Below are 11,930 nucleotides of genomic sequence, written 5' to 3'. Positions count from 1 at the left end.
CATCCCTCAATTTTTTTTCCTTTGACTTCTTCCTTCCCTACTACGTTTTCCTCACTCTAGTTGCACATTGCATTAGAACGCGAAATTATGACACTCTGCACTATAGGAATTTCAAAACTGCTACAAAAACAAAGGTGTTCCTACGAAATAATCCCTCCGCTTCTAGATATAAGCCGTATAGTTTTTGAGAAGTATTCCAGAATATAGGGTGTATTGCAATGCACCACTTGTCTAGATATTTTTTTTTAGATATTTGATTATATTTCATTTATCTATTTATCTAACTTGAAATGCACATGGGTAATCCCATCGAGACCTGGTGTAATTATGCCTTAATATATGTTCTTTAGTTTCAGTGCCGAAAACCATATGACTTATAGCTAGAAAAGTATCAAGCGTATTCACGAAGGAAAAACAGTTGCTTCAAAAATGAGTATCCAAGAAAACACAGTCCGTGTTATATTACGGTTTCACATCTGACACATCAATGGTGCACGCATTTTCTATCATTTTCTCGAACCTACTAGACATATTATGTGTCATGTTTCTTGTATTTCTGACGTGGCTAACTCAGAAGAAACAACAAGATTTGTGCCCAATTCCATTGGAAGAGAAGCGATAGCGTGGGCCCAGGTACGTCTCCGACACGAAAACAAAAAACAGAGCGAAAAGAAAAGAAAAACGAGAAAAAATAGCTCAGCCGTTCGGAATGGCCACCGCCGTGCTCCGCCGCCCACTGCTCGCCTCGCTTCTCCCGGCCGCCGCTGCCGGCGCCGGTTCCGCTTCATGTTCCAGCTCCTACCTCCCCACGCGCCTCCATCTCCGGCGGCGTCGGTCTCCGCCTCCGGTGCGCGCCGTCTCCTCCGACTCCTCCAAGCCCATCGCCTCCTCTTCGACCGACCCCGACGAGGAGCCCGTCCTGCCGCTCCTCCAGGAACTCGCGGTAAGCCGATATATCTAGCACCTCGTGTCTGCATTGATTTGAAGATTTGGTGCGGCCTGTGGATTCGAGAGGTTCTGATTGAGATGTTCTTTTGGTAGGATTGCTTGGTTCTCCCTCCCAAATTCCTGTCTCTGCTGCCCCGCGACCTTCGGCTCGACGTAAGCATTCACTACCCCCTTCTCAACTCGACCCAAACTCATATTTATCTGGGTTATAAGCTGAGATAATCAGTTAATGAATGTACACTCACTGGGGATAATCACAGTAAGCGTCAGAATGTAACTGGCAAAAGCTGCCTAACTTGTGCTTAACTGAACTGATTCGCCCCTTTATTCTTTGACTGCTTAGTGGCTAAACAAATGTGAAACTTGATTTTGGATATACAATGTTATCATGCTCTTCAGAATTGTGCCTATGTGATGCCAAACAACGCGTACTAAAATTGCAGCACTACGGCAAGTTTGAATTGTTATAAGAATTTCTATTTTAATTCCGTCCAACAAGTTTTGTTTGATTTTTTCTTGAAGCTCAATGATGCGGCATTCGATCTCTCCAACGGGCCTGTTCTCAACGAGGTATGTACCTCAGAACTCACTGATTGGATCTAATAAACATCGTGTTCACTGTTGTTGTTTGTCTGCTGAGAGACAGTGTGGCCAAGAAGTCGGCGATCTGTTGCTGGACCTGGCAAAAGCATGGGAGATGGCCGACACATCGGCATCAAATAACCTTGCCAAGCAGCTGCCGACGATGGCGCCCTACTTGACTGCCAGCGCCAAATCAGGCACGGATTTCATCCGATATTGTCAGGATTTTGTTTTCTACGTGGCGTGGTTTCTTGATTGAAGGTTGTGTTCCTTGCTGTTTTCTTTACATAGCGTAGCATTTGGCAAGCGTCTTGGGTCAGCTGGAAAGAAGTTTCAAACTATGGGGCAGTACGGCAATGGAGAGTTCAAGAAGGTTAGCCACTCTCTCATCATCTATCCATGCTGTTATTAAAAAAATTCTTTAGGTACATTTCCTAGTGCTGGATTATGAATTGGTTATGTCACAAACATGAGTTCATGTCGTTACCATACAATTGGTGGCCCATGCCAGTGAGCGGGTTAGTTGCATGTCCAGTACTTGTGTAAGATTGGTTGCAGCAGGCTAAAACCATCTGAATGTTGGTGTGTTACTGACAGGAGTCTGACCTGTTGGGACAGCAGAAAACTCTCAGATTCATTGTGTCACCATGCATCAGCATGGCTTCATGCTTATTCTCATTGCTACATTACCTTGCATCCTGTTTTTATAATTGGTTTTTCAAAAGGTGGACTTAAGCCAGGCATTTATCTCTCATTGTTTTCTGTAGATTTCCGAAACAATGATCAAGATTGGTAAGCTTTTGTCGAAACGCCCAGTGATTCAGGCTGAAGTACAGGCCATGAAAGAAAAAAGGAAGCTGAAGGTAAATTTGCCCCTCTGCACTTTGATCACCTATTCACCTTCAGGTGAACTGTGTATATGGTCTAATTCTCATACCCTTACCTTGTCAGTTTGGAGAGCTTCAATTTGAATTGACAGCACAAAATGCCTATATCGGTGCTGCAATTGGACTGGTGTTCGGGTAAACTTCCAGACTCATACTGCATGTCATCGAATCAGTCCTTTTCTTGGTCAGCTGCTGTGCATCACTTACAATATTATAAGAAACATGCGACATGCTACTTGTAGTGGCACTTCTGACCAATATCAATAAATAAGTAGCTGCGGTATTATAGTTACCGATTTCACAGAAGTATTTTACTGGATGCTCCTTATATTTTAGTTGCAGGCATCTCATACAATCATGTTTTATGCCGATTTAACTCTGTGTGAATGATTCCTTATCTTATCCAGTATAATGTTAATGCAATATGTTGGTCAATACCATTCTATGAACATGCATTATAAGTTAATCAAGGATCCATGCACATCATGCTTCATATACTTAATTAATCGACACTCAGGCGTGTGCATTACACATGCGCGCTCTCACATCATGATAAAAAAAAACCTGGGTTTGCCAGTCCTCCCACTTGCCATGGTAGTGACATGCATAGTGATCGATAAAGGGGATGATGATGACTTCCCTCTTTCTATGGATTTTCACACGTTATAAATCGAAAGATCAGGTCAAAGCCTTCCAAACCATCCACTGTTCTGGATTTGTGATGGGAGTCACTATATCAAGTTGAATTATTGAAGAAAATAGTTATGTACAGATTGCTGATATAGTAACTGCAAGTAGCACCGGGAATGAAGTATCATTGCTCATCTGCAGCAGGTTTTACTAAATTTACAGATATGCCATTGTCTTTATGCAAGTTTGCAAGTCTGGTAGCATGCACCTGTCACTGTTGACTTGTGTCATCATGCTTCATGTACTAAATATCCCACCGAAGACTTGCTTGTTTTAAATCCCACATTTACTTTCCGGTATAGGTTTTTCTCCTGGCAACTAGCCCAAGGCGTGCAGAGCAATCCAGATGACACCCAGGTAATGCCGTGAGAATTTGAAGGCTATATATGTTGGTTCCATGGGGATTTTGTGTTCACCATCCTGCCCCCTTCTCTCAATATACTTGTTTTTCTTTCCAATGCAGGCGCTCAAGGTGGCGCTAGTTGTTCTTGGCTACACATCTACCGCCCTCTCGGTGGCCGCGGCTGTAGGGCTCGTCGTGCTAGCCCAGCAGATTGACCCCGAGGACAAACCGAAGTAACTACTTTCCGGTTTCTAAAACTGTTGAGGTGTCGTACCCTAGAAGACTGTAATGCTACCATGAGTTAAATAAAAATCTCTGTTGCCCTTTCGTAAATAAAAGGCGAACCATATGCGCTTGGGTGCATAGAGTTTTGTGTAGTTTTGTAAACAAGATCAAGTTTTGTGTGTTCGTCTGAAGCTAGCCCGAGTTACTGAAGTGGAGGAAAGGTGGCACTGACTACTTACAGCTTATGGCATGCTATCTATTCCCCTACATTTCTGTTAACTGTTGTTATGGGAACTATTATGATGTACCAAAAGAATTTACAAGGATTGTCGAAAACTCAAATTCCTACGTGATGGCTGGGGGACGAACACTAATGCTTTTTCTTCTTTGGGGATTTTATTGCTCCGTAATCCCAATTTCAATGTCATTTCAAAGAGAAGAATTTGGAGTTAAGTTTTATCTGAAGTTCCAACGTTCCAGATTATTGTTCTTAGCCAATCTCATTCCATTTTGGATGCCTGGCACAGTGTTCTTCCCTAGGGACAGCAGAGTGGAACGCCTTGTAATCCTGGTTCCATTTTGTTCCATACGAAACTTCAGGATTCATTTTTGAGGGAATCTCGGAGAATCTTCCGTCAGTATCTCAGACCGATCTGCCAGCCTGGCCTCGCAATAATTTCGCCAGCCCAAACCCACTGCAAGCCCAGCCCAGCCCGGCCCGGCCCATTTCACCAGGCAAAAACCCCACACCTCTCCTTCGTCTCCACCTTCCCCTATCTCAATCCCCACCACTCCTACGCCGCTGTCCATCCACCCCAAGCCGACGGAATCAATGGCGTCCTCCACCGCGGGCCAGGTCATCACCTGCAAAGGTAACCCCTCCGACCCCGGCGCCAGGTAACCGGGGCCGCCGTAGCCCCGGCCGGTGTTTTTTTGGAACTATTCGGTCTGATCTGGAGCGGCGGGTGGGTGGGGTTGCAGCGGCGGTGGCGTACGAGGCGAACCAGCCGCTGGTGATCGAGGACGTGCAGGTGGCGCCGCCGCAGGCCGGCGAGGTCCGCATCAAGGTCCTCTCCACCGCGCTCTGCCACACCGACTACTACACCTGGAGCGGCAAGGTATCTCGTCCCCTCTTCCGCTCCCCCTTCCTCCCGTGCTGTGTAGCCGTGCGCTTCTCTGAATCTAGGTTTCGTGGTGGTGTTCCAAGGGCAGGGCTTGTCACTTGCACTGGTACTACCGCCCGTCACTCTCCCACCCGTCCCCCAACACTTATCCGATGCTGGTAGTAGTTCAGTGGCTCCACCGAATGGAACTGGATTTTCCGTTCCTTAGTAGTCCACCACACCGACGATCTTCAAACATCGTGGCAAATTATATTGCAACTTTGCCGATGTTTCTCCCCAGATTATCATTGTGAACTGGATGGGTGACAGCGGGTTGACCGAGTAATTGAGGATTGCTTGACTTCTAGGTCTCATTTTCAGATTTTCTATGCAGGATCCCGAGGGCCTCTTCCCTTGCATTCTCGGCCACGAAGCTGCCGGGTAAGTTTATAAGTTTGCGCCGTTTCATCTACGTTCATGTATAGCTAGCTAAGCTAAAGGCAACTGCACACTGATGAGTTCGCTTTCGTTTATGCTGATAGAATCGTTGAGAGCGTCGGCGAAGGGGTGACTGACGTGCAGCCCGGGGATCACGTCATCCCTTGCTACCAAGCAGAGTGCAAGGAGTGCAAGTTCTGCAAGAGTGGGAAGACCAACCTCTGCGGCAAGGTTCGTGCGGCCACGGGGGTGGGGGTCATGATGAGCGACCGCAAGAGCCGCTTCTCGGTGAATGGGAAGCCCATTTACCATTTCATGGGGACGTCGACGTTCAGCCAGTACACCGTTGTGCATGACGTCAGTGTCGCGAAGATCAACCCGCAGGCACCCCTGGATAAAGTCTGCCTGCTTGGCTGTGGTGTTTCTACTGGTAGGTTCTCGCCACAGTTTCCTTGAGCAGATCCCGTGTTTTAGTTTGTCAGCAGTCTAGTTTTGCCACCAAATAGGATTGTTGTATAATTTCACATGTTACTAGGATCACTTTCTTAATTTAGGATTCCTTTATCTAGATAGTAAAGCGTAAGAATGTGGGTTTTTCTTCATTTGTGTCATGGTGCCGCAAAGTTCGTACTCTTTTCTTGGCAATCTGGATACATGATTCCATACTGTTGTTTACACCTGTAGCACTTTGACGATCTTGTGACTATCCATTACATAATTTCCAAAAATAGTTATGTTTTCTATATATCTTACAAATTACAATTGTGTAGGCCTTGGAGCAGTATGGAATACCGCAAAGGTTGAAGCAGGTTCCATTGTTGCTATTTTTGGCCTTGGCACAGTTGGACTTGCAGTAAGGGAAATATATTTCGACGTACTTGTGTAACTGAGTCTGGAAAGTTAGCTTGACATTTGAACTTCCATTTTAGGTTGCTGAGGGGGCAAAAACAGCTGGTGCTTCTCGGATTATTGGCATTGACATTGATACCAACAAGTTTGATGTTGGTATGGTTCAAGTTTCTGTAGATTTCTTCGTCGTACATTTTGTTCCCCGAAATCTTTGAAACTAGTACTACCTCTGTCCAGAAATAAGTGACTCAGATTTCTCTAGATTCACATGTATCTAGACGTGTTTTAGGTGTAGATACATGCGAATCTAGACAAATCCGAGTCACTTATTTCCGGACGGAGGAAGTATGTTATTTTCCTCTTAAGTTGCACGATCTCTTTGTTCAATTGCTGAAGGAGAACAACTCACATTTGCGTTCTCTGCCAGAAGATGGAAGCCTTTTTTGAACTTTTGGTTGCTCTGAGTAGAAGCTGAAACTTTTGGTTGGGTTAGATGATTAGATCCCACATACAATATCTAGAATCTGATTAATATAAACCAGAAGATTCCCAGGCTTTTATGCCTTTTTTCAATGCACAGGGCAATGCGCCATGTACAACATTGTTTTTCAAGCAAATTCAGATCTAGATATCTGATGTCATGGAATATATTTTCTTCTCATGTTGATATGCTAGTATGTATTAACTTTATGTTGTACTTGTTACCTTGCTTGTTGATCTCATTGCCCTTAGTACTGGATGCAATCATTTAGCGACAAAGTTCGTTTCATATTTTTTTTCTTCTCCCCTTGCTGTTTGCAGCTAAGAAATTCGGCGTTACAGAATTTGTTAACCCAAAAGACCATGACAAACCAATCCAGCAGGTCATAGTTGACCTTACAGATGGTGGCGTGGACTACAGCTTTGAATGCATCGGAAATGTTTCTATCATGAGAGCTGCACTTGAATGCTGCCACAAGGTAAGCTAGATTTGCAGCTTATGTTTATGAACATTCTGGACTGTTGCAAACTGATAACACACATCTTAATACGCAACTCGTCCTACAAGCACTGGCGGAGCTCCAGCCAAATTGTTAGGCGGGCCAGCCCAAAGAGAAGGCCAGTTTTTGTCTTTCATAGGCTTAATTTTTCCCTGGCTCTTCAATGTTTTGGGCTGAGCTGGGCGGGCCACAGCCCAGTTTGGCCACAACAGAGCTCCGCCAGTGCCTACAAGTATGTTATACCTAAGAAATTCAGTCTTGAAATGATGCTATCAGTGTATTGCTGTGTCTATTTCTGAATAAATGTAATATACTTGACCTGAAAAGAATAAATTCCATGGTATTCTTCTATGCTGTTACTTTTAAATGGAAACATGGTGTTGGTGTATCTATCTGTTTTCACATTCGCATTCGTGCATCCCTTCTGTTTCTTGTTTTTTAGTCATTAAGATGTAAAATATATTGCCTTGTTACAGTTTACCAGTCATCTCGAAGTATAATATCTTGCCGTTGCTGAATATGCTTTACCTGTAGGGCTGGGGTACCTCTGTTATTGTTGGTGTAGCTGCATCTGGCCAGGAGATTTCGACACGGCCATTCCAGCTTGTCACGGGCCGTGTTTGGAAGGGAACAGCTTTCGGCGGCTTCAAGAGCCGGAGCCAGGTTCCATGGCTTGTTGAGAAGTACATGAACAAGGTACCGTACCATCTCAAACAGCCCAAAACCGCATGCTAGGAGTATTCTTTCATGACAAACAAAACCTGACCTCGTACCATCCACAGGAGATCAAGGTGGACGAGTACATCACCCACAACATGAACCTGTCCGACATCAACAAGGCGTTTGACCTGCTGCACGAAGGCGGTTGCCTACGCTGTGTGTTGGCGATGGAGCACTGAGGACTGTGCTACGCGCGGTGGCTGCTTTGAAGCCAGTGTGTTCGCATCATGTGGAGTTGTAATGCAGATCCTGTCTTGACCATGAACCACCTGGGACTAGAACTCGTTTGCCCGGTTTGGCCTAGAAAGTCTTGAACGTGAACCACTGGTATAATAATGTGTTGTGTTGGATGGTTCGAATTGTTCCTATCAAAGCTTTAGTATCTTTTACCTGTCGATGACTTCCTGCAAATATGTGCAACAATTAAGCTTAGTCGGATATCGGGTGGAACGCACCCTCTCCAGTTAACTCCAAAATAAACCACATGTCCCAGTGTCAAATCTGTTGCTTTGGTAATTAGGTTCCATAAAATGGCAACATTTCACATGTTGCAAAAGGTTTGGCGAGTAATACAATATATCAGTACTCGAATTTTACAGCATGGTGCTGGAAAGATAAATATACATCTACCATATCAAAGCATTTGCCGATTGGCTTGTCTGATGCTTCAGTCAGAACCGGCTGCAGCTGGCACTGACTTCTGTTGCCTGAAGTATCACAACGCTAAGGCTGAACGCTAGTGCCGAAGTTCCAGACGCAATGAAGCTCTTCATCTTGATTGGTTCCCGTAACTTACGATGCTTCATTTGATTGCTTCTAAACGTGACCGCCTGCTAAAATGGAAGGTGGAGATCAAAATATCAGATAGCAAAACTGTAATACAGCCTTGTGCATGCTTCAAGTAGAGCTCCGTTTGCCTTAGAAACCGTTGAACAAGAAGCACGGCTATAATATATGTTGTGTTGGTTGAAGTTGTTGCTGTAAGAGCTCTAGTTTGTTCTACTTGGTGACTGCTGACTATTGGCTTTCCAAATGGGTGTCCATCTGGAAACCACCCTCCAACTACCTCCGATTAAGCCACGAGAAAGAGGTTTATAGAAATTCGAAACATTGAATTACCGTGTCTAGAAATTAGTATTCTATAAAAAGTAGATTTGCAATGTCCAATCCATATTTGCAATATCAAATCCAATAGTCTGATAACTCGAGCCACATCATATTTCATATTTTTGGAAAGATCCAGCCAGTAAAAGAATACATATTTTACAGTGTGGTGCAAGAAAGATAAATACACATACATCTCAGGTATTCAGCTACAGTATTAGCAATTGCAAATTCGTAAATTGGCTTGTTCGATAGAGGAGGACAGAGTATCCTGATGCTTAAATAAGCCTGTTGGCGCAGGTAAGTTCCTTAACTGCATTCCCTGAAGCATGATAAGGCTAGGAGTAAACTCTGCTGTCAAAAATACTGGATGCCATGAAGCTGTTCTTGATTCGGCTGGCTTCCAAAACCTCAGAACGATGTTTCATTTCACTGCTTCTGCTCAACTTGAACACTGCTGCCTGACAATAAGAATTAGTAAAGTATCAGTGAGTGCTGGACCAATATAACAAATTGCACAAATTTTGTGTCAAGCACAATTTGTCAGCACTAATTGAATAAACCAGCAGTCAAACTGCAGTGGACCAATTCATGGGAGATATTTACAAACACTTTCAAACATTACTCTACACCGATGTTTACAGACACTTTCAAACATTACTCTACATCCGAATTCCGAAAGAAAGCACAAAAATACTAAGTGTTTTTTTTATCCAAGTGTGGTAATCTTTACCTGCGAACAGCCTAGGTGAACACCTCGAATTCTCAAACAATGATTCATAAAGAAACTATACAATTTTCCCAACAGAGGCCTAGCTGTTCAGACTTTTTCTCTCAGGAGACTAACTAATAATTACCAACTGTGATGAATAATAAATTTAAGAGAGAACTTTGCTGTATTACAGTATGCTCTTTGGTATGAGCACAGTACAGAGATACCTATATTTCTCCTACTATGTATTTTACTCCTGCCTTTCTTCAGAAAAACAACACTAGTTCAATGAGATTACCATGGAAAAATTAAGGCACGGATTGTATACATCCATGGTACGGATCTTCTCTTATGACAAGATGTATCTATTTTAGTTTCTCAATTTAAACTAAAATTATTTCAACTAGTTACTTAAACATATGAAAATGCCACTAACGCTGACAAACACTAGATAGAAGACATGAGCAAGGAAAGAAAAGAACAAAACCATGTGCAAAATTACTATAGAGGATAATTACCGATTCGAACTCGTGGCCTTCTCTCGCCAGTGGCGGGTTTCTTCTTCATGTAGCAGCCATTCCAATCACCCCCGTCCTGCGAATAGTAATCCATCGGATACTCCCCTCCAAAATCATTTCCACCACAGTCGCCACTACTGCAATCACCATCTCCGCAAGTTCCTGATCCTGAGCAGCAGCCACTGCCACCTCCACTGCCACACTCCCTACTACCTTTCTCCCACCACCCAGGAACATACCCCAGTGTAACATCAAACTCGAATGTCGTCAGCACCGGCTTCTTGAATCCCTCCCCCCAATCGATCGACAACCGAGGGCACGCAATCTGCACCCACGCATCCACAGAATCCCCAAACAGCTCCATCCTGGTCGGGGAGAGCTCGGACATGAGCACCACCATGTGCTCCAACCCTTTTTCTTCGAGATGTTCTACAATCCGGTCAAGAACCTTGACGCTCCCCTGCCGGCCGAGCGTGCCAAGCACAACTCCCCAGCTCCTGGCCTTCCTCGCCGCCAGCACCGCCGCCTTCCTCGCCTGCTTCATCCCAACATGGTCGTACTCCTCCAGCACTAGCACACCAAGAAACGGATCAAACCGGTAGGCCTTCACCCCGGGGTTGGCGATCATGAACGCCTCGAGGTGGAACCTGCCGTCGGCGACGAACACCACCACGCCGACCCCCTCTGATTTTTTCAGCGTGGGTGCCGTGCACCCGAGGATCTCGCCGGCGGAGAGCGGCTTGGCCTGCGGGACGACGATGTCGCGGTACCCGTCCCGCGCGAGCATCTCGCGCGCGGCGTGCACCGCGGAGATGAACTGCACGGTGCCGGCGAGCGCGAGGCGCGGCGCCGCGGCGGCGTCCGGGAAGGCGCTGCGGACCGCCGCGGCGAGGCGGATCGCGTCGACGCGGATCTCGACGAAGACGTAGAGGACGGGCAGGAGGGAGGAGGTGACGGGCACGAGGCAGGAGTGGCCGTAGTGGACGAGGAGGTCGGCGGCGAGCGCCCTGGCGGGGCGGTCGCCCAGGCAGCAGGCGCCGTAGGTCGGGTCGGCGAGGATGAGCACGTCGTTGGAGGGGTGGGCGGCGAGGAAGGGGCCGAGGATGTGGGAGAGGGGAAGGGAGAAGAGGAGGAGGCCCTCGGGCAGCTGCAGCGCGGCGCGGCGCGCGCCTGAGGCGCGGATGCGGTGGGCGGTTTTCGGGAGCTCGAAGTTGTAGGCGGCCGGGAGGAGCGAGGTGGCGGCGGCGGCCAGGGTCGGGTCGGAGAGGATGGAGGGCGGGATCGGGGTGTGGATGAACCGCTTGGGGGGTTTCTTCTTGGTGCTCTGGGATGGGTCTGCCGCAGTGGCGACCAGCGCTGTGGAGGGGTCGCCGGCGTCCATGGCGGCGGCGGCGGGTGGGGAGGACGAGAGAGGGGTTTTGCTTTGTGCTAGCAGCACTGGACGTGGACGAAACGGGTCTCTTCCCGAGCAGGAGCCCATCATTAAGAGAAAGCCCATCTTGAAAGCCCAGCAGCATACTGGGTCAAAATGGGATTCTCTTGGGCCAGTTTAACTTGTCGATGCCGTCTTCTTCGTTCCGTCGTTGCCATCCATCGGCCTCTCCACCTCCGTCTCCGCCCCCCGCCTCGCCCCGTCATCACTTGGTCGCACTCCCATCCATCCATGGCGGCGCCACCGTGAAGACAAGCCTGGCGGGGCTCCCACCCCCGCGTCCCTCGCGAGTGATGCGTGCAGGTTTCAGCGACAGCTTCAGGCCAACAGGTAATCGCTGCGATTTGACTTGTGCTTCAGTGCTAAAATCATAGTTCCTGCCTTGCTTGCTTGTGCCTT

General features: G+C 46.8%; 3 protein-coding genes across 3 annotated transcripts; 2 read left to right on the top strand and 1 right to left on the bottom strand.

Moving 5' to 3' along the window:
* Positions 1–692: 692 nt before the first annotated feature.
* Positions 693–3,705, top strand: LOC124693432. The gene is made up of 9 exons (XM_047226908.1): positions 693–943; positions 1,042–1,101; positions 1,471–1,518; positions 1,595–1,727; positions 1,827–1,903; positions 2,298–2,393; positions 2,482–2,552; positions 3,410–3,464; positions 3,571–3,705. The coding sequence occupies exons 1-9, from the start codon at positions 710–712 to the stop codon at positions 3,685–3,687; spliced, it is 891 nt and encodes a 296-aa protein (XP_047082864.1). The 5' UTR covers positions 693–709; the 3' UTR covers positions 3,688–3,705.
* Positions 3,706–4,454: 749 nt separating this feature from the next.
* LOC124693431 (alcohol dehydrogenase class-3) lies at positions 4,455–7,964 on the top strand. Its single transcript, XM_047226907.1, has 9 exons — positions 4,455–4,547; positions 4,657–4,793; positions 5,173–5,219; positions 5,321–5,646; positions 5,987–6,069; positions 6,146–6,221; positions 6,867–7,024; positions 7,580–7,741; positions 7,828–7,964. Exons 1-9 carry the CDS (start codon positions 4,508–4,510, stop codon positions 7,942–7,944), a joined length of 1,146 nt encoding a protein of 381 aa, XP_047082863.1. The 5' UTR covers positions 4,455–4,507; the 3' UTR covers positions 7,945–7,964.
* Positions 7,965–9,168: 1,204 nt separating this feature from the next.
* On the bottom strand, positions 9,169–11,480 carry LOC124693430 (2-(3-amino-3-carboxypropyl)histidine synthase subunit 1-like). The gene is made up of 2 exons (XM_047226906.1): positions 10,100–11,480; positions 9,169–9,330 (listed from the first exon to the last, which is right to left on the bottom strand). Exons 1-2 carry the CDS (start codon positions 11,478–11,480, stop codon positions 9,299–9,301), a joined length of 1,413 nt encoding a protein of 470 aa, XP_047082862.1. The 3' UTR covers positions 9,169–9,298.
* Positions 11,481–11,930: the final 450 nt, after the last annotated feature.

This window comes from Lolium rigidum, chromosome 2 (assembly GCF_022539505.1).
Source record: "Lolium rigidum isolate FL_2022 chromosome 2, APGP_CSIRO_Lrig_0.1, whole genome shotgun sequence".
NCBI lineage: Eukaryota > Viridiplantae > Streptophyta > Magnoliopsida > Poales > Poaceae > Lolium > Lolium rigidum.
Note: the sequence above shows the minus strand (reverse complement) of the source record. Positions and strands in the feature narration are given on the sequence as shown.

What these genes read in the sequence shown, in the direction of transcription:
- LOC124693432 (XM_047226908.1), top strand. Translation starts at nt 710, where the DNA reads ATGGCCACCGCCGTGCTCCGCCGCCCACTGCTCGCCTCGCTTCTCCCG. An exon ending in ACGGGCCTGTTCTCAACGAG is followed by an intron (nt 1,519 to 1,594) that starts GTATGTACCTCA and finishes GCTGAGAGACAG; the next exon opens with TGTGGCCAAGAAGTCGGCGA. An exon ending in GCAATTGGACTGGTGTTCGG is followed by an intron (nt 2,553 to 3,409) that starts GTAAACTTCCAG and finishes TTTCCGGTATAG; the next exon opens with GTTTTTCTCCTGGCAACTAG.
- LOC124693431 (XM_047226907.1), top strand. Translation starts at nt 4,508, where the DNA reads ATGGCGTCCTCCACCGCGGGCCAGGTCATCACCTGCAAAG. An exon ending in TTGGCACAGTTGGACTTGCA is followed by an intron (nt 6,070 to 6,145) that starts GTAAGGGAAATA and finishes CTTCCATTTTAG; the next exon opens with GTTGCTGAGGGGGCAAAAAC. An exon ending in CACTTGAATGCTGCCACAAG is followed by an intron (nt 7,025 to 7,579) that starts GTAAGCTAGATT and finishes CTTTACCTGTAG; the next exon opens with GGCTGGGGTACCTCTGTTAT.
- LOC124693430 (XM_047226906.1), bottom strand. Translation starts at nt 11,480, where the DNA reads ATGGACGCCGGCGACCCCTCCACAGCGCTGGTCGCCACTGCGGCAGAC. An exon ending in AAGGCCACGAGTTCGAATCG is followed by an intron (nt 9,331 to 10,099) that starts GTAATTATCCTC and finishes TCTTATTGTCAG; the next exon opens with GCAGCAGTGTTCAAGTTGAG.